At 43.8% G+C, this 16,048-nt stretch overlaps 3 protein-coding genes across 5 annotated transcripts; 2 read left to right on the top strand and 1 right to left on the bottom strand.

The window, feature by feature from the left end:
• Positions 1-263: 263 nt before the first annotated feature.
• Positions 264-6,794, top strand: racgap1 (Rac GTPase activating protein 1). The gene is made up of 17 exons (XM_076042080.1): positions 264-397; positions 815-923; positions 1,046-1,248; positions 1,346-1,488; positions 1,590-1,659; positions 1,766-1,819; positions 1,935-2,012; positions 2,104-2,221; positions 2,493-2,638; positions 2,765-2,929; positions 3,070-3,165; positions 3,431-3,629; positions 4,191-4,296; positions 4,544-4,676; positions 5,428-5,554; positions 5,665-5,764; positions 6,022-6,794. The coding sequence occupies exons 2-17, from the start codon at positions 839-841 to the stop codon at positions 6,095-6,097; spliced, it is 1,899 nt and encodes a 632-aa protein (XP_075898195.1). The 5' UTR covers positions 264-397; positions 815-838; the 3' UTR covers positions 6,098-6,794.
• Positions 6,603-11,253, bottom strand: LOC142898842 (uncharacterized). 2 transcript variants are annotated; one of them, XM_076042088.1, is made up of 6 exons: positions 11,123-11,253; positions 10,768-10,954; positions 9,493-9,598; positions 9,155-9,261; positions 8,779-8,951; positions 6,603-8,072 (listed from the first exon to the last, which is right to left on the bottom strand). In XM_076042088.1, exons 2-6 carry the CDS (start codon positions 10,931-10,933, stop codon positions 7,794-7,796), a joined length of 831 nt encoding a protein of 276 aa, XP_075898203.1. In that variant the 5' UTR covers positions 10,934-10,954; positions 11,123-11,253; the 3' UTR covers positions 6,603-7,793. The 2 variants fall into 2 exon arrangements, with proteins under 2 accessions (XP_075898203.1, XP_075898202.1); XM_076042087.1 differs by lacking the exon at positions 11,123-11,253 and having other exon boundaries at positions 10,768-11,015.
• bin2a (bridging integrator 2a) lies at positions 9,615-14,768 on the top strand. Of its 2 annotated transcripts, none has more exons than XM_076042086.1 (13): positions 9,615-9,879; positions 11,380-11,482; positions 11,573-11,653; positions 11,880-11,934; positions 12,022-12,116; positions 12,286-12,381; positions 12,527-12,634; positions 12,711-12,796; positions 12,872-12,947; positions 13,053-13,135; positions 13,401-13,965; positions 14,066-14,137; positions 14,235-14,768. In XM_076042086.1, the coding sequence occupies exons 2-12, from the start codon at positions 11,399-11,401 to the stop codon at positions 14,117-14,119; spliced, it is 1,383 nt and encodes a 460-aa protein (XP_075898201.1). In that variant the 5' UTR covers positions 9,615-9,879; positions 11,380-11,398; the 3' UTR covers positions 14,120-14,137; positions 14,235-14,768. The 2 variants fall into 2 exon arrangements, with proteins under 2 accessions (XP_075898201.1, XP_075898200.1); XM_076042085.1 differs by having other exon boundaries at positions 11,377-11,482.
• The last annotated feature ends 1,280 nt before the right edge of the window (positions 14,769-16,048 follow it).

The raw sequence follows: 16,048 nt of genomic DNA, 5'->3' as shown, positions 1-16,048 counted from the left end.
AATGTTTTTGTTTTCATCTTTTTTCACTTGAAGTGATAATTGACGTTAATTTTAAAATTTTATCATTCGCCATGGTTTCTATTTAAAAACAAAATCCGTCCGAAGTTTGGTTGTAATTTACCAGGTGAGGCTATGTCAGGGCATTTATTATGAAAAGTCAACCCGGAAGTCACTTTTTTTTTTCTCGAACTGTCGTGACGTACGGCTCTTCAGTTATTGGCTAACGGCGAAATTTGAAAAGCAACGCGGTCATTGCAGCGGATTTGTGGCTAAGGAAAGATGCGAACAAACGGCAGGACAGCGTCTCATTAAGGGCGGGGGAGAGAAATTAAAAAAGTTAAAAAGACAAACATCGCGACGTGGTTTGGTTCGCCCAGGGTTTCTCCTATCGGATCTGGTAGGTGCCTCATTTTCCTTTCCTTTGAACGTTAGCGACACGAGTCGGAGCAAAACAAGAGCCGTATTATTTTCCTAGATTTAAGTTGACTTAAAGTTGCTTCCCGTCGAATACCTTTAAATACGTTGCGGCACGGTTTAATGTAAACAAGGGAATTCACGCTTACTTTTACTCAAAACGGTTACGCTCGCGTGAAGCGGTAACTAACGGTAAACATCGATGTTGGAATTTTCGTCGGAAGTCGTTGGCCGGTTTAACTTTGGCGGACGAAATGTATGCTTACTAAATACGTATTTTTTTCCCCCTTCCAAATAATGAACGATTATGAATGTTTGCCTAGGTCAGTGAAATGTTGCGATTTTGCCATGTTGAACCGTTTCTGCTGTTGTCGTAATGCGCACATTACGCCTCTGACAGAGTCCCATAAAACGAAACAAAACCATGGAGAGCACCGTAGCACACCTCCAGAACCTGTACGACAAGCTGTGGACACAGGTGGACCTTCTCAATGAGAACATTGAACCCAGTAAGTAGTTTATGGTCCTGCGTTTAATACTTGCCCACTGCCAGTAACAGTACATTGTGGAGGTTCATTCCCAACTGGCAGTCACGTGACCGCTGTACCCCCGCCCCCCAATCCCATCCCAGGCTTCATCCAGATGGTCCAAAACTTTGACGACTGCCGCCGCAAGTGGCTGAGGACCCAGGAGGAACTGGGCTCTTGCAAACAAGGGCTGACCAAAGCGGAGACGGAGAGGGGAGCGCTGGAGGTCAAACTGAAACACGCACGCAACCAAGTGGACGTGGAGATCCGTCGCAGACAAAAGGCCGAGGCCGACTGCGAGAAGCTGGTATGTTGAAGTCACAGGGCCTCGTCTCCCGTTTGTGCCGTTTAGAACACGGCACAACGAGTTTCACCGTGGTGCCGCTTGCGTGTCTGTGCTGCAGGACCGACAAGTTCAGCTGATCCGGGAGCTCCTGACCTCCGAGGGGTCATCCAACAGCATCCAGCTGAGTGCGGAGCAGCGCTCGGCTCTTGGCTTCCTGAACACAAACTGTCAGACGCCTGCCAACCTGAACACCAGCCGAAGGTAATAAACTGAACATTTTTTGCTTATATTCTCAATTCTAAAATAAAATTGATGCCAGTGCTGCTGGTTTGTTTTAATATGTGCGCTGCTGGTCCTCACAGGCTGACTACAATTGATGAATCTGCCTCCATCTTGTCTGATATCAGCTACGACAAAACCGATGACTCTCTGGTAAGTACTTCGCCAGTCAAAAACAAATTTACATTGTGCAAAGAAAAGCGTTCGCTTGTTGTGATGTGTGAAGTTCCTCTTAGCTGCTGCTTTTCAACTGTTTCAGGACTGGGACTCTTCCCATGTGAGGACGGTGCGACTGAAGAAAAGGGAGAAGAGGGTGGGCTAAGCAGACAGACACTTTTTTCTTTCCTCTTTTTCGTACTTTATCCTCCATTTCCATCATGGACAACTGTTTGATCGAGTTATGTATCTTTATTTATTCATTTGTTTAGCGCTCCTCAAGGCATCACGTCGATGGTCCTCCTCTGGTTGCCAAACGATCTCGATCGTCGGGCAGAACTACCGAAATGGTAAGTTTTCAGCTCATCCCACTTTTCTAATCTTAATACATTTCAGAGTGACACAGCATTGGTGATTCTACTGTAAATGTCTTTGTATCAGGGGAATGAGACCCTTGTAACCAAGACAACCGTGACGGTCCCCATAAACGGAGGCCCTGTTGAGGCAGTTTCTACCATTGAGACAGTTCCTTACTGGACTCGCAGCAGAAGGAAGACTGGTACGTTTTCTTTTTTTATTGCGATGGACTACGAGTGATAATCTGTCTATGTATGAAAAAAGAAGAATCTTTACAATCTGGATTCTTTTCTTTTTTTTTGAAGAATATTGATAGATAGCTATTTTATTTAGCCCGAAAGAAATTCAGTTTCTTAGCTGCACAACATGCAATCAGTTCAGAAAAGGTGTATAGAGAGTAAAAAAAAAAAAATTAAACCAAAGAAATAAAAGCACTACTCTTATTGTCCCCGCCTCTCCTGTTCATCATCCAGCTGCCATGGAGTGGGATTCTGAATCCGTCCAGTCTGAGGATGTCTTCAAGCAGCCGGAAAACCTTGAGAGAGAGTCGAAGCCCCTGCAGCCCAGCACGCCGCAGAACCACGGGGTTGTCCGTCCACACGAGTTTGTGTCCAAAACGGTAAAAGTGCAGTCTGTCAGAGGTCGCGACGAGCACGTCTCTGCACCTGTAAGGCATGCTGGCGGGTCCACGCCATGCATAAGGATTTCCTGTTTTATCTCAACATTTTAAACTCATTTTTTCTAGGTCATTAAGCCAGAGTCCTGCGTTCCCTGCGGGAAGAGGATCAAGTTTGGCAAGGTTTCATTGAAGTGCCGCGACTGCAGGGTGGTCTCACACCCCGAGTGCCGTGACAGATGCCCCCTGCCGTGCATCCCGAACCTGATTGGGACACCAGTAAAGATAGGCGAGGTGCGTGTGAGAAGGTTTCCAGCGGCTGAACGGAGGGCGTGAGGGGGCCGCACACAGAGCAAGAGAAATTAAACGTGCTGAAATAATTGGCATTATTTCACCCATCACTGAACTCTTTCCTTGGTTTGGTCTATTTCCAGGGTGTGCTTGCTGACTATGTCTCCGACACTTCGCCTATGATTCCTCCTCTGGTGGTCCACTGTGTGAACGAGATCGAACAGAGGGGCCTGAATGAGGTGGGTTCCTTTCCTCCTGGTAAGAAAATGAACATGGGACTGGGACTCCAATAACAGTTACAGTTAATTGTAGCTGGATGGTGATCATTTCTGCACAATTGTGCATCTGTTTTACTCTGCGTCATGCCCCATATTTCCAATTTTGCAAAACGTCAGCGGGGACAGTGAGTCAACTGTTGGTGTTGTTTCCCCACTTAGATTTCATCTGTGGCGGATTAGAAGCTGAACACAGTGTGTTAAACTGCTGTGTTCTCTCTTTGGTCAGACCGGATTATACCGTCTGTCGGGTTCTGATCGCACCATCAAGGAGCTGAAGGAAAAGTTCCTGCGGGGCAAAAGTGTCCCCATGCTCAGCAAGGTGGACGACATCCACGCCATCACTGGTCTCCTCAAGGACTTCCTGAGGAGCCTCAAGGAGCCTCTGCTCACCTTCCGCCTCAACCAGCCTTTCATGGACGCAGCCGGTACGCACATGACCACTTCCAATACTGCCACCTATTGCGTCTTTTACAAGTACTGTATGCTGCAAACACTGACGGGAGATCTACTTGCACCATTGTTCACCATTTGCTGCCGAAAAGACCTGCTACATTTTCTTTGAATGTCTCATATAATGCATATTTTCAGATCATCATTATTTCATATCTTAGACTTGCTGGATCAGCCTGAGAAGATTAGTTTTCCTCAGAACTCTTTGAATCTCTCAGAAAATAGACTATTATAGACTATTTTTAGCTTATGGAATATTTTTTTTTAGCTTCCTGCTAAAACTGATGTTTTGCTGACGGCACCTTCTGTACGTTACGATGGGAGGGTTTCTTACCTGGGAGCAGTTTTTATCTTGTTTGTCACATGGCAATGGGTGTATCTGATGTAAAACAAACCAAGTGAAGGGTGATTTCTCCCATTTCAGGGGAATTTATTAACAGGAGACACTGCATTGTTTGGAAGCGGTGCTAGTACAGAGGTTGAAGCGGCGGTTTCCCGCTCACTGTGTCTCACAATGCGCTGATGTTCCCTTCCAGAGGTCTCCGATGACGACAACAGCACCGCCCTGATGTATCAAAACATCAGTGATCTGCCGCAGCCCCACAGAGACACTTTAGCTTTCTTGGTCCTTCATCTTCAAAGGTATACAGCTGTTAAGCAGATACACAGTGTTTCTCTATTCTTGCTGTACATACTTGTACATGCATACACCTTGAGATATGCATGTTACGGATGTGTTTCAGTTTTTTCAAATAAACACCTTTCAGCCCTGGTATTACACGGTAAAAATGGGTATCATCATTATCTCATTGTAAGAGCGGGCAACGTGTCGATGTCAATTAATGACAATGACAAACACTTAACACTTAAGCTCCTTCAACCCTTGCAGAGTCGCTGCCACGACAGAAACTCGGATGGACATCAGTAACTTGGCTCGAGTGTTTGGACCAACCATCGTGGGCCATGCGACGGCAAACCCCGACCCCATGACAATCCTGCAGGACACCAAACGACAGCCTAAGGTGGGCAGACTCCATTCCCGCTTTTGCTTGATTAACACAACAAGGCCCGGCGTGTGGCCAGGAGTCGCGTATTGCCATCAGACGCCAAGAGGCGCGATTGGCAACCGCGGCCCGAGGCATTCTGATGCAGAAAGCCGTTGATACTTGAGACGACGACCGTTTGCACCCACTGGGGAGTCTCAATAAGAATGAATGGGAAAGGCTGCATTTGCATCACAGCATGGGTTTTGTTGTTAATGCAGTTGCAGTGCTTTTAGTCGGACAAACGCAGGAGCTCCTGGGAGAATCGGACCAGGGACGGACCAGCCGACTAATTCCTCTATTCTGTGCATTTAAAGCATTGAATTGAATCGTAGACATCCAACCGATGCTGCACTTTGCCTCTCATATTAGCCACAGAAGATTGTCCTCTTTGTCCAGAAACAATAACATCTTACAAATAATCATTGCGTTCATTGCGACATTAAATTAAGTAAATTGTTACCGGCCAACTCGTGTTCCTGCTGCTGGCTAATTAGGGAGTGGCTGCTTTACTGAACAGTTCATGCATTCCTAGGTGACCTATACAGCAGTCACAAGGCTTCTACCAGTCAATGGATGATCAATAGTTGCTCAGGCGAAATGTAGATACTTTCTTCTTCCTCCTTCTTTTTATTTGTCTTTTTTAAATGTTGGCAACAGTAAACCATTGTTTCCCCTCACAATGGAAACCCTGGCCTTTGTGACGACCTGTCACTGTTGCTGTGTCCAGGTTGTGGAGCGTCTGCTGTCTCTGCCAGCGGACTACTGGAGCCGGTTTGTGATGGCAACGAGCGAGCAGCCCGCCGGCGATCACCTGATCATCGAGAACTCCAACTGCTACGCCACCCCCGAGAGAAGTGCGCACTCGCCAGGCTTCGCTTGTCACTCGGCAGTGGTGCAGGCGCTGCAGTTTGCGCGACCGCTTGTCAGCCTTTCATTCCAAATGTTATGTGTTGTGTTCTTTCAGTGAGCATGCTGGGACCTCTGACCACTCCAGAGCATCAGTTCAATAAAACCCCGTCCTCCAGCTCTTTGTCTCAACGCATGAAGTCCACCCTGACGCCCAGGTACACAAGTGAAATCCGTCTTATCTCCGTCAGTGCAGCTGATCGATGGCCTCGTGATGAATCGCCTTTAGAATAGCGGCCCGCGTGCATCCAACTCTCTCTGAACTTGTTATCAGATTTAACGCAGAGCTGATTCTTTGGAACTTCTATAGCAGAAGATCAATCAAGCAACCCCTCAGTATTCTTCACGGTCTGCTTTCTGTATTGATCGGACACCTGATTCCATTAGATATCATTATGTGCACTCTTTGTTGCAGGTTTGGGAGCAAGAGCAAATCAGCTGTGGGATTCAACCTCCAAGGGAAGTTCTTCTCATCTCCGCTCCTCAGATAATCAAGAGCTACCGCACAAAGTCTTTCATTTTACCCTGCAATAGCAACTAATCCGTTCTGCATTTCTTTTCATAATCTAGCATGGTACTGCTTCAGTCATAGCTGTATTCTTCAAATGTATTCTTTTTACCGTAAGATTGTTTGATTTTTTTTTGTTGTTATTTTAAAACAATGTTGGGAATTTTATTTCAATGCTTTTATGTGTTCAAAAATGATTTCCATAAAAACAAAATGTAGGTCCTCCAATCTATGCACGCTTGAGCTCAAATTATTTCTTCAATCTCATTGCAAAATGAGAATGAACTGCGTATTTGCTTAGAAAAATGGTGCGCGTCAGTGAAAACATGTACTGTTAAGATGCCCAGCTTTACCGAGACCTGCTACTAAATGGAGTCATTTGTCAGTTTCTTAGCTCATGTGTTACTCAGAGGTTGAAGAACTGATTCATAGGCATTTCAATGTAGGTTTGATTTTTTTTTTTTTTTGCGTGTGTGTGTGTGTGTGTGTGTGTGTGATTGTGCTTGATGTTGCCTTTCAGTTTGGATGTTTGTATTTTTCATTTCTACTCAGTTTCAGCTGTCTTTATTCTTGAGAGTAATGATGTAAATGTTTACATTCACGCATCTTCTATTTTCCAGTGGTCTTGTGAAGTTTTGATTGATTCTCTAGAAAAATTAAAAATTTTTGATCCTCACTTACACTCCAGTCTATCGTGCTCTGCCAGTGAAAATGATCCAATGCTCATGTAAAAGGCTGTATTCTGGAATTATTCTGCTTTTAGTGTGTTTCCCTGTAAGAAGTTTGTAGTTTGCTGCAACATGAACAATCTCATTGAGCAAAACAAAAATTTACTTTAGCTACATTTAGCCAGTTCACCTTTGTGAAATTATTAGGATCAGCACATATTTTGTAAAGAAATGCATACTCAGAAGTTATGTAACTTATAAAAACAAATTCAAAACCTCTCCACCACAGACTGTGTGTTCTTTGCCAATTCCAAGTTTTGTAGAAGTGTTTTATTTGCTTGTTTTTAGATCTTAGCCAGGGTGAGGTTAGCATGTAATGTTCCCCCTTGTCCAGCTCTTTAGATCTAACAGAGGTCAGTAATAATGTTCATGTAGTTGATTTGGATTGCTATGCTAAAATTGTATCTGATTATTATCCTTTTCGTGCTCTTGGAAAGTTTGTATAGCTTAAGAGTTTCTCTTGGCAATTCCTAGATCTTCCTTTGGATGTGGATTTCTAAGACACTGACGACAATGGTCCTCCCAGCAGGACAATATTAAACCACAAAACTTTGCGCTATCAGCACAAAGGACAGGGAACAAACAAACAGCTAAATCATACATTTTCATTGGGGCGGGTCCTTCAATAACCATGGCTCTCTGTCAGTGGTTTAAAATTATGTAGTTGAGTTTAAAAGAACAAAAAAACCTACATAAAACCTCAACTAGCTTTCAATAATAATCTAAAAATGCCATCTCTAGATATGATCATTTATTAGAGTAGAATATAAACAGCAGAATGTGAGGCAGCCTTCTTCATTACAATGTGTTTCTCCTGACAGAGATTTTACACCAAGACGGATGAAGAGTAAGTTTATAATGCATAGTAACAGAAATATGATATGAAAAGGTAGCTCTTCAGTGTTTTAATACTGGTATGTGTACAGAGGACACTGTAATAAAGTTGCAGCATCAAAATTTAGGCCAAGGCCAAAGGAGGGGAGTGTTGTTGGTGTAGTCCTGGAAGGAGGGGTCGGACCCCCACTTCTTCATGGCCTGTTTCTCCAGGATGGGGATTCCACTGACGTAGCGGAGAAGGAACCAGACAAAGAGCGGGGACAACACACTCAGGTACTGGGGGCCCCTCATCACCGAGGAGGCCGACAGCCAAAGTCCCGACCACTGCAGGATCTCGCCAAGGTAGTTGGGGTGTCTGCTGTAGGCCCAAAGACCAGTGTGGATGAACTTCCCCTGTTGGCGCAATGAATAAGACGGCACAATATAATGAATTAGGATCTCTGTCGGTACTTGACTTTATGCGTCTTACGGTTCAAAACAGGCCAGGACGGTGATTTGATGAGTTGCCAGCTCTACAGTAATTATCCATAATGCTGAATATAAGACAATTTGAGCATTTTGTGAATTTGTCAGTCTGGCTGAGCTTTTTCCTTTTCTTCCGCGACAGGTGTCAATCACGCTTTGTTGCGTGCAAGACCCACGAGTGACGTTTGTCTCAGAACAACAAGCACGACTGGCCGAAAGTTCAGCTGTGCCCGCTGAACGAGACGCTCACAGCTGCACAAAAACGATAATTTTGAGTCTCTGGAACGATAATCATACATTTCCCAACTGGCAATTCTGAAGTTAATCCCAACTCAATTATTTGCTCACTACACTCTGTTTCACCTTGCAGAAGAGAGTCATGCCTTCAGCAGACTGACCCTACGCAACAACAAAACACAGGCCTCAACTGTCAAACCCCACCGAACCCTGCTTGCTTTTGTGTTGCACTTGGTGTGAATGCGACCGATCCGCTTTTCCAGTGTGCTCCTTCGCCTTTCCCCTGATGACAGCTGGGATATGAATCCCCTGCTCCAGGATGGATGGATGGATGTACAAATGCAGAAAACAGATTAGGCATTGTAAAGCCGTGAAGCAAAAAAAGCCATTCACTTACTGCATTATTCGGGTCCCTTTTAAAGAACCATTTCTGTTGGTCCGCAATAGCCTCAGTGGCAAAGCCAAGGCCCCATAAAGTCCAGCCGATGTAGTCCCTCGTTCCCAGAGGCACATCTCGCTTCTCACTGTTCAGCATCAGGGTGGGCAGGAGAGTCATAAATACCCATAAAGCTGAGAGGAATAAAAGCAAATAAATGATTAACTCACAGGCTTTTCCCGAGTCAACCATGACTTCAGCCCATGCAGGAGGAACCATAAACCAGTAAACCTCCGACTCGTTTTTTTTTTTATCAGCTATCCTCCTTTGAATTGGGGCTTGAACTGATCAGGGACTGTTGCAATGCTGGTAGCGTGTTCACATTCCTCCAGTATACCTTGAATAGTCCAGTACACAAAGAAGGTTCCTGGACTGTCTCTGACATTGTTGAACCTGCGGTCATGGCCGTCCTTCAAGATCCGCATGAAGAGGAAAGTGCCCAGCCTGCAGGGAGAGCGCGGTTAACATCCACTCACATTAACCAAGGAATTATTCATTAACCAAACTTTAAGGCTGCTCATTCATTAGTCCCTCCTCTGGCCTCAACAAAGTGTCCTAGTTAATTTTGCGCAAACGTCTGCGTGTCGTAAATCAGGAGCATATAATCAGTCCTCACTAGGAATTTTCACCTTTCCGTGGGTGTGGTACAATTGAGGGCAGTGCAGCCCTGCTCACCTTAGTCCCCATGCAGTGACAAACCCAGTCTGAACCTTCTGACGGACGTGGGTGGCTCCTCCCCATATCCGACTCAGGTGGGCAAGCAGGATAAAAGTGCCAGATCCTGGGTGTATGAAAGAGGGCAATAAAGAAACCACTTTTTGCGCCGGGCTGATCTTGGTCATCGGCAGAACAGACGGAACTACCAGTTGCAGGACAAGGCGTGTTCAATGAATCTTTTACCCAGGATACACCGGACAATTGGTTACAAAGTTCAAGGGTAGAAACCCCAGCAGTACAGAACACAGCGGAGAAGCAGAGGAGGACAAGAAGAGAGCCGATTGACCGGGTGATTTATTCTTGATATAAGAATAGCAGGAACAACCCAGCTACCGGTGTCGACAGGTAAGGTGCATTGATATGTACATAAAACAAGTGAATGTTTAAAATGTTTAGAGTTTAATTTTATTTAAGCACGGAGGCCCCTGAATAGGACACTTAAGAAGACTTTGCATTATCCAGAAACTTCAGTTTTTAACTTAAACACTCCTCGGAACACTTCAATATCTAAACAGCAATGCAAATTTTGATTCGAATGGCTTTATAGTATTATACTTTGCATTATCTGCAAGAGGTCAAATGTCACTTTCAAATCCACAATGAAAAAAATTAAAAAATTAAAAATATGCATTGGTAAGATTGCAAATGTGAGCGCAAAATGTTATATACCGATAAAATTCTCATTAAACCATTTACACATAAATCGCAAGGTTGGTCGAATAGCACGTAAATGTTAATGGTAAAAAAATAAAAAAAAATAAAAAAAATAAAACAAAAACAAAAATCCCTTTTGATTCATTGCATTTTCTTCCCTGCACGGCAGCAACCTTTGTGCACACTCTGGCTCTTTAAACGCGAGGGTCCCGCCACCGCAGTGACCTGGGATCAAAGCCTTAAAGCTGATCGGAGCAACGCTCAGCTCCTTCTCAGCTCCAAGGAGCTGCGCGTTTGTTTCACAACACCGTCCGTTTAGATAACACACGTTGTGAAAGAAGCACACCTTCGACCCAATGAGCAGCACTGCAAATAATAATGGCAACAATAATAACAATCCGATCACATACCGTCGAGCTGTGGCGAACTATCACAGTCTTTCGCTGGACTGCCCCGTCCGTTAATGTCATTTTTGCGGGATTTTACGGCAAAAAAAAACAGTGCGCGGTGTTAGTCGGTACATAGTCGGGAAGCAACTCTCTCTCTCTCTGGTTCAAGTTCTCGTCCCCGCAACATTACCTGCCAGATCATAGAACTTCTCAGTTTTGAAGGCTGATGCCAGAGCCCAGCCTGCCCACTGGATGCCCAGGTCGGTGGCGGCACATTTGACCACAGTGCTGCCCATGATGAGCTCGTGCAGGTCGGCCAGGGATGAGGGAGGGAAGTGAGCCTCTGACTCGGTCATGGAGCCACTCCTCCGACAGCGCTAGAAAATACAAACTCTGCGGTTAAAGTTCACCGCTGCCATTTTCCGTCGAGGAGTGGCTTGGCTTGGCCGCGGGGAACTTTGGGTGTTGTAGTTGTTCACTTGGCTTAGCCGCCAGGACGGGAGCGTGCTGGGGTCACGCCCGGGGTCACGCCGAGGGTCACTCACCGGGCTCGAGTGGAGCTCCTGGATGGTTGGTCAGGTGTTGCAGCAGTTTAAGGAAGAACAAAAAAAAAATTATATATGAACATGTAATAAAATAAATGAAGAAAAGTTGCTTACTACATTTCAACGTTGATGCCCAACACAAAACCAAAGTCATGGAAGCAACTATTGCTTGTGATCTGAAACCAAACACTCAGTGGTCTTGAAGTTCTCTTGTAATGTTTCGCTTCAGTCTTATCTTCTTTGTTATTCTGTAGTAGCAAAACACTCCAGGACAGAATGGCAGAGAGCACGAGTCCAAAAGGAAGCCCTAGTGACTTTACTAAGAAAATCCAAAGACAACTAAGCCGAGGCAAAGAAAAGGTATGAGTCAGCAAGATTTCCAGAGAGAAGAGCAACCGTATTACCATTTAGCTTCTGTCCCTTGAAGCTGGGCTCTCTTTTTTTTTGCAGGTGCTGCAAAGGTTTGGGAAGAGCACAGAGAGCAGAGACAATGAATTTGAAAATTGTCTCCATAACTTCAGTGACCAGCAGGTAGCTATGACCCTGTTTATGTTGGAAATGCATGCATCTAATCTGTGTGGGTTTTGCTTTGCAATAATAATAATAAAAAAAAAAAACTTAAATGTTGCTACAACCGAAATGTTATCACCTGTGAAACGAATCATTTTTTAATAAACACATGCTCTACAAAGCAACTAGAATCAGAATCAAGTGCCATGAATTCATAAATCTCTGAAGTAATGAAATGTATTTACAGACTGATGGGAACAGAATATACAAATCCCTCAAGAATTACATTAGTGCAGTAAGAGGTAAGAGCGGTGCTGTTTGTTGCAGGACTGCACATTTTTTTTGTCCTCTGTAGGTTTCATTTGATGGGGTTATTTTCTTTTCCACAGACATGCGTGAAGCCTCAAAACGCCTTGCAGATTCTTTGTTTCAATCTTATGAAAATGACTGGGCCGGAGAGGAGGACCTTGGAGCCATTGTGGAGGTCGGTGTGATTCTCTGTGGCAAACACTGCAGTTTTTTTTTTTTTTTTTTGCTGTATAAGTACAAAAGCAGCAGAATTATCATATTGCCAGGGGACCCAAACCTATATCTCCCCCCCCCCTATCTTAATGCATAATTAACACAGTATTTATGCTGTTCATTTTAATAAGGGGGAGGACCTCCTGTGGGCTGATTACGAGGTGAAGCTATTAGACCAGGCCGTACGCACCATGGAGACATATGTGTGCCAATTCCCAGACGCCAGGGTAAGACGACAGGCGGCGAGTAAACAAAAGCAAAGTCAACAGTGGAATCAAAGAGAGCACTTGCTCAAAACCAACAAAGACACAACCAGAGACTCAAACACGGGCACGCACACGATTAACACCGTCGGCCTTATTCCATGTACAGGAGAAAGTTTCCAAAAGGGGAAGAAAACTGGTTGACTACGACTCCTCCCGCCACCACCTGGAGGCGCTGCAGACTGCGAAGAAGCGGGACGACGTCAAGATAAAGAAGGTGGGCACAAATGTCAAATCATGTCCTCTCACTCAGTCAGCACTTTCCCATCCACTTTGTCTCGTCTCCACTGCAGGCGGAAGAGGAGGTGGGCGCTGCCAAGGCTGTCTATGAAGGCATTAATGATGAATTGAAAGAGGAGTTGCCAACACTCTTTGAAAGGTGAGTTTACAGAAGTGCACACAAGCTCTGTGGCAGCTGACACATATTGACGTGATGTGTTTTCATTATTCCTAGTCGTATTGGATGCTACATCTCAGTCTTCTCAGCCGTATCAAACCTGCGCAGCATCTTCTATAAAGAATTGGGCACGGTATGTTCACGCCCACGTCAGTGCCCTGTCTCACATCAGTTCACTGTTGAAGAAATGTACTTACCAGCTTCCTTTTTTTTTTTGTTGTTTTTTGTTTTTTGAAAGCTCAATTCTGATCTGCAAAATGTGATGAAGGAGCTGCAGGCTCAGCATCCAGACAGTGTATTTGCTGTGAAGGGATTGCAACGGTAAGCTTTTTATCCGCACATTTAATCTTGAGTATATCCAATCAAGTCAATATTGTTTGGGTGTCGTGCCTGACGGTCTGAAATGATGGTGCATTCTCTTTTCATCGTCAACTTTTCATTTTTGATATGGCAGCGAAATAAAAACACCAATACAAGGTTTTTTAGTAAAGAAAGGCAAATCCCAGACAGGTTGCATGCATTTCTTCTAAAAGCAATAAAATATTCCCTTCCACCTGTTTAATTCACCCTCTGCAAAATATTTCAGGTATGGTTCCTTGAGACGACGGACTCTGTTGTCCCCTAAAGCCTGGAAATCTAGCTTCTCTGAGTTTCACAGGAACCATAGTCCCAGATCTGGTAGTTTCAGGTCTCCGGAAAAACCTCGCCACAACTCATTGCCTCGAGATAGGAGGTCTTTTGCTACCTCATCCCATTCATCAATCATAGAGAGTCCTGATCCAGACACCATAGAGCTGGAGACAGACCTGGAAGAAGGTGCAAGCAAGCTGCCCAGACCTTTTGTGGAAACAGCTTCAGGGAGTGCTGAGGGAGAGAGCAAACAAGTGGAAGGAGGGAAAGATGGAAAGGGTGAAGTGTCTGAGGCGCCCGCGGAGTCGGATCAGGGGGAAGACAACGACAGTGACAGCAGCTCTGAAATGGACAAGCAGAGCGATCCTGAAAGTTTGGATCAGAAGCTGTCTGCAGCAGATGTCGGCCCGCTGCACATTGAAGAGAGTGACAACTCCCAACTAGACCTCAGCAATCCAAAAGAGAACGGACTGGAGAATGGTGCAGTGTCTGGATTGAATGACCTGAGTGTTTCAACCAAGGTTTGTTAAGTGGATTAACTGATGGCAAATAAAAAAAAATCTTACAGCTGTTGTTTTTGTTTTTTTTAAACATTGCTGCTGTTTGTCGCTTCAAATTCAGGACGCTTCAGAAGATAACGCTGCATCTCCGGACACAAAAACCACAACGGTATAAAAACGACCTTATTGTCAGGTACAGTATGCACGTTCTCCCCATTCTGCTTCTTTCTATGTTTCTATGCCCGAGCAAGCTTTATAAACCTGTGTGTGACTTGTGTTGATTTCAACAGAACACTAAGAGATGGAAGGCAGCAACTTCTATGGAGAAACTGTAGACGCCTACCCTAAATTATCCAGTTGTGGTGTACTCTGTTATTGTGCATGTTCATTTTTCTTTTTACTTTTAGTAAAATCCCCCTGTAAATCTTAAAATATTCTTGTTTTGGCAGTTCTTTTAATCATCTGTGGTTCTGTAACTTTTAGTCACAGATTACTTCAGCCTAAATTATATTTTGCACCCAAAAGAAAAATCCTCCACTTATCAGAAACATAAGCATAGTTTTTTTTTTAATCATTTGTCTGATTAATAAGTATGTCATAGTAAACACTCTGTATCCAGATTTATCTTTTTTTTTTTTTTTTAAACAATTGCAGTCCATATTTCATTTTTTTAAAAGTCACATTGGTGGATGTTCTTTATTTAGGCTGATTTCTCTGAGGATAAATTACTGTCATTCTTTTCTATCACACACAAAATGATTTGATTTGGATAAATGATTATTGCACCCATTTAAAAAATAAATAAAAGTAATTTACAAATTTGATGGCATGATGTTTATTTAGTGTTTAGCTCCTTAAAAATTAACAAGGTAGCACGTATGACTTGTTCGAAAAAAAGATCCCACAACTTATTGAGAAATAAGAACACGATAAAAATGTATTTGAATAAAAGGCTTTATTTTGTTTACTAGATGGAAGCTGCAGTGACATTTGCTGGCCTCAGCTGACCTCAGTGACCACAAAATACAACAAAAACAAATGCAATTTCAAATTTCTGGATTCTGATTATCTCACTTCTTTTTTTTTTTTAAGCTTTACAACTCAAGAACAGTCAGCCTAGTAGATTCCGTGCATGTAAAAACTAGTGAATTGAAAGTACTTGCAGCTTTGGTCATTTCTTGGCTTCCATATGCAAAAACAAACCTAATACCTAATACCTAATGTTAATTTTTGAACTGAATGAAAAAAAAAATTCTAATATTAAAATCTCACTAATGACACAGGCGAAAGACGTGCTTCTACTGTTTGTGTGTCTATTCATAGTGCATTTCAGTGTTTAATAATGAGCTTTTAACGTACTTTCTAACATTTAGATTCATGTTAATTGGTGGAGTTAGAACAACATTGATAAAATGACTTAGCACAAGGTTATCATCCTGACTGTTTAATAATGATCTTCATTTGTCTGATTTTCCATTCATTATTATTATTATTATTATTATTATTATTATTATTATTATAAAAAGGTGGAAATAATCAATGTATAATTCTGACAATAAAAGCACCCAACTTAAAAGCACATCTGAGGCCACCTTTTGATCTTTGAAATGAATTTTGAAAGCAGCAAAGTTTCCTCCAACATTCATCGAAGCGAAGCCTGCGTTCAGTCCAGCAGTGGTGTCTTTGGCAAATAGACAATCTTTGAGTGGAGAGCGATGTGAGAGGAAGGGAGGGGCGGAAACCGAGACTGTGAGCTGCTGCTGCTGCTGCTGCTGCATGACTCACGGCTGCTGCTGGCTGGCTAAAAAAAGTTGGGCTAACTGCTGAAGTTACTCCAGCCGTCTCGGTGAACACCGCCAGCGCTTCGCTTTAAACTCCACCGGGTTGATTCATCTCCGCCACCAAAACTCGTTCGCTTTCGCCGCCTTTGAAGGAAGGAGCAGAGGCTTCACTCCGCTGTGGTTTGCCAGCCGCTCCGGTGCTCTCAGGTAAGCCGACGGTACAACAGCTGGGATGAACGACCCCAACTTGGTCTCAAGTGTTCCGGATTCACACTTTACTTGGGAAGTTTTGCTAAGGCGTTGTCTCCTTTCCCCACCCGTAG

Source organism: Nelusetta ayraudi, unplaced genomic scaffold, assembly GCF_046127955.1.
Source record: "Nelusetta ayraudi isolate G7.1 ecotype Tasmania unplaced genomic scaffold, CSIRO-AGI_Nayr_v1 ptg000070l, whole genome shotgun sequence".
NCBI lineage: Eukaryota > Metazoa > Chordata > Actinopteri > Tetraodontiformes > Monacanthidae > Nelusetta > Nelusetta ayraudi.
This window is presented reverse-complemented; position numbering and strand designations above follow the sequence as displayed.

Excerpts from the sequence above, each read along its gene's own strand:
- racgap1 (XM_076042080.1), top strand. The coding sequence starts at position 839 with ATGGAGAGCACCGTAGCACACCTCCAGAACCTGTACGACAAGCTGTGG. Across the intron at positions 1,820-1,934 it reads TGAAGAAAAGGGAGAAGAGG|CGCTCCTCAAGGCATCACGT; the intron begins GTGGGCTAAGCA and ends TCATTTGTTTAG. Across the intron at positions 4,297-4,543 it reads TTGGTCCTTCATCTTCAAAG|AGTCGCTGCCACGACAGAAA; the intron begins GTATACAGCTGT and ends CAACCCTTGCAG.
- LOC142898842 (XM_076042088.1), bottom strand. The coding sequence starts at position 10,933 with ATGACCGAGTCAGAGGCTCACTTCCCTCCCTCATCCCTGGCCGACCTG. Across the intron at positions 9,599-10,767 it reads GAAGTTCTATGATCTGGCAG|GATCTGGCACTTTTATCCTG; the intron begins GTAATGTTGCGG and ends TCATACACCCAG. Across the intron at positions 9,262-9,492 it reads GTCACTGCATGGGGACTAAG|GCTGGGCACTTTCCTCTTCA; the intron begins GTGAGCAGGGCT and ends CTCTCCCTGCAG.
- bin2a (XM_076042086.1), top strand. The coding sequence starts at position 11,399 with ATGGCAGAGAGCACGAGTCCAAAAGGAAGCCCTAGTGACTTTACTAAG. Across the intron at positions 11,935-12,021 it reads TTACATTAGTGCAGTAAGAG|ACATGCGTGAAGCCTCAAAA; the intron begins GTAAGAGCGGTG and ends TCTTTTCCACAG. Across the intron at positions 12,797-12,871 it reads TTGCCAACACTCTTTGAAAG|TCGTATTGGATGCTACATCT; the intron begins GTGAGTTTACAG and ends CATTATTCCTAG.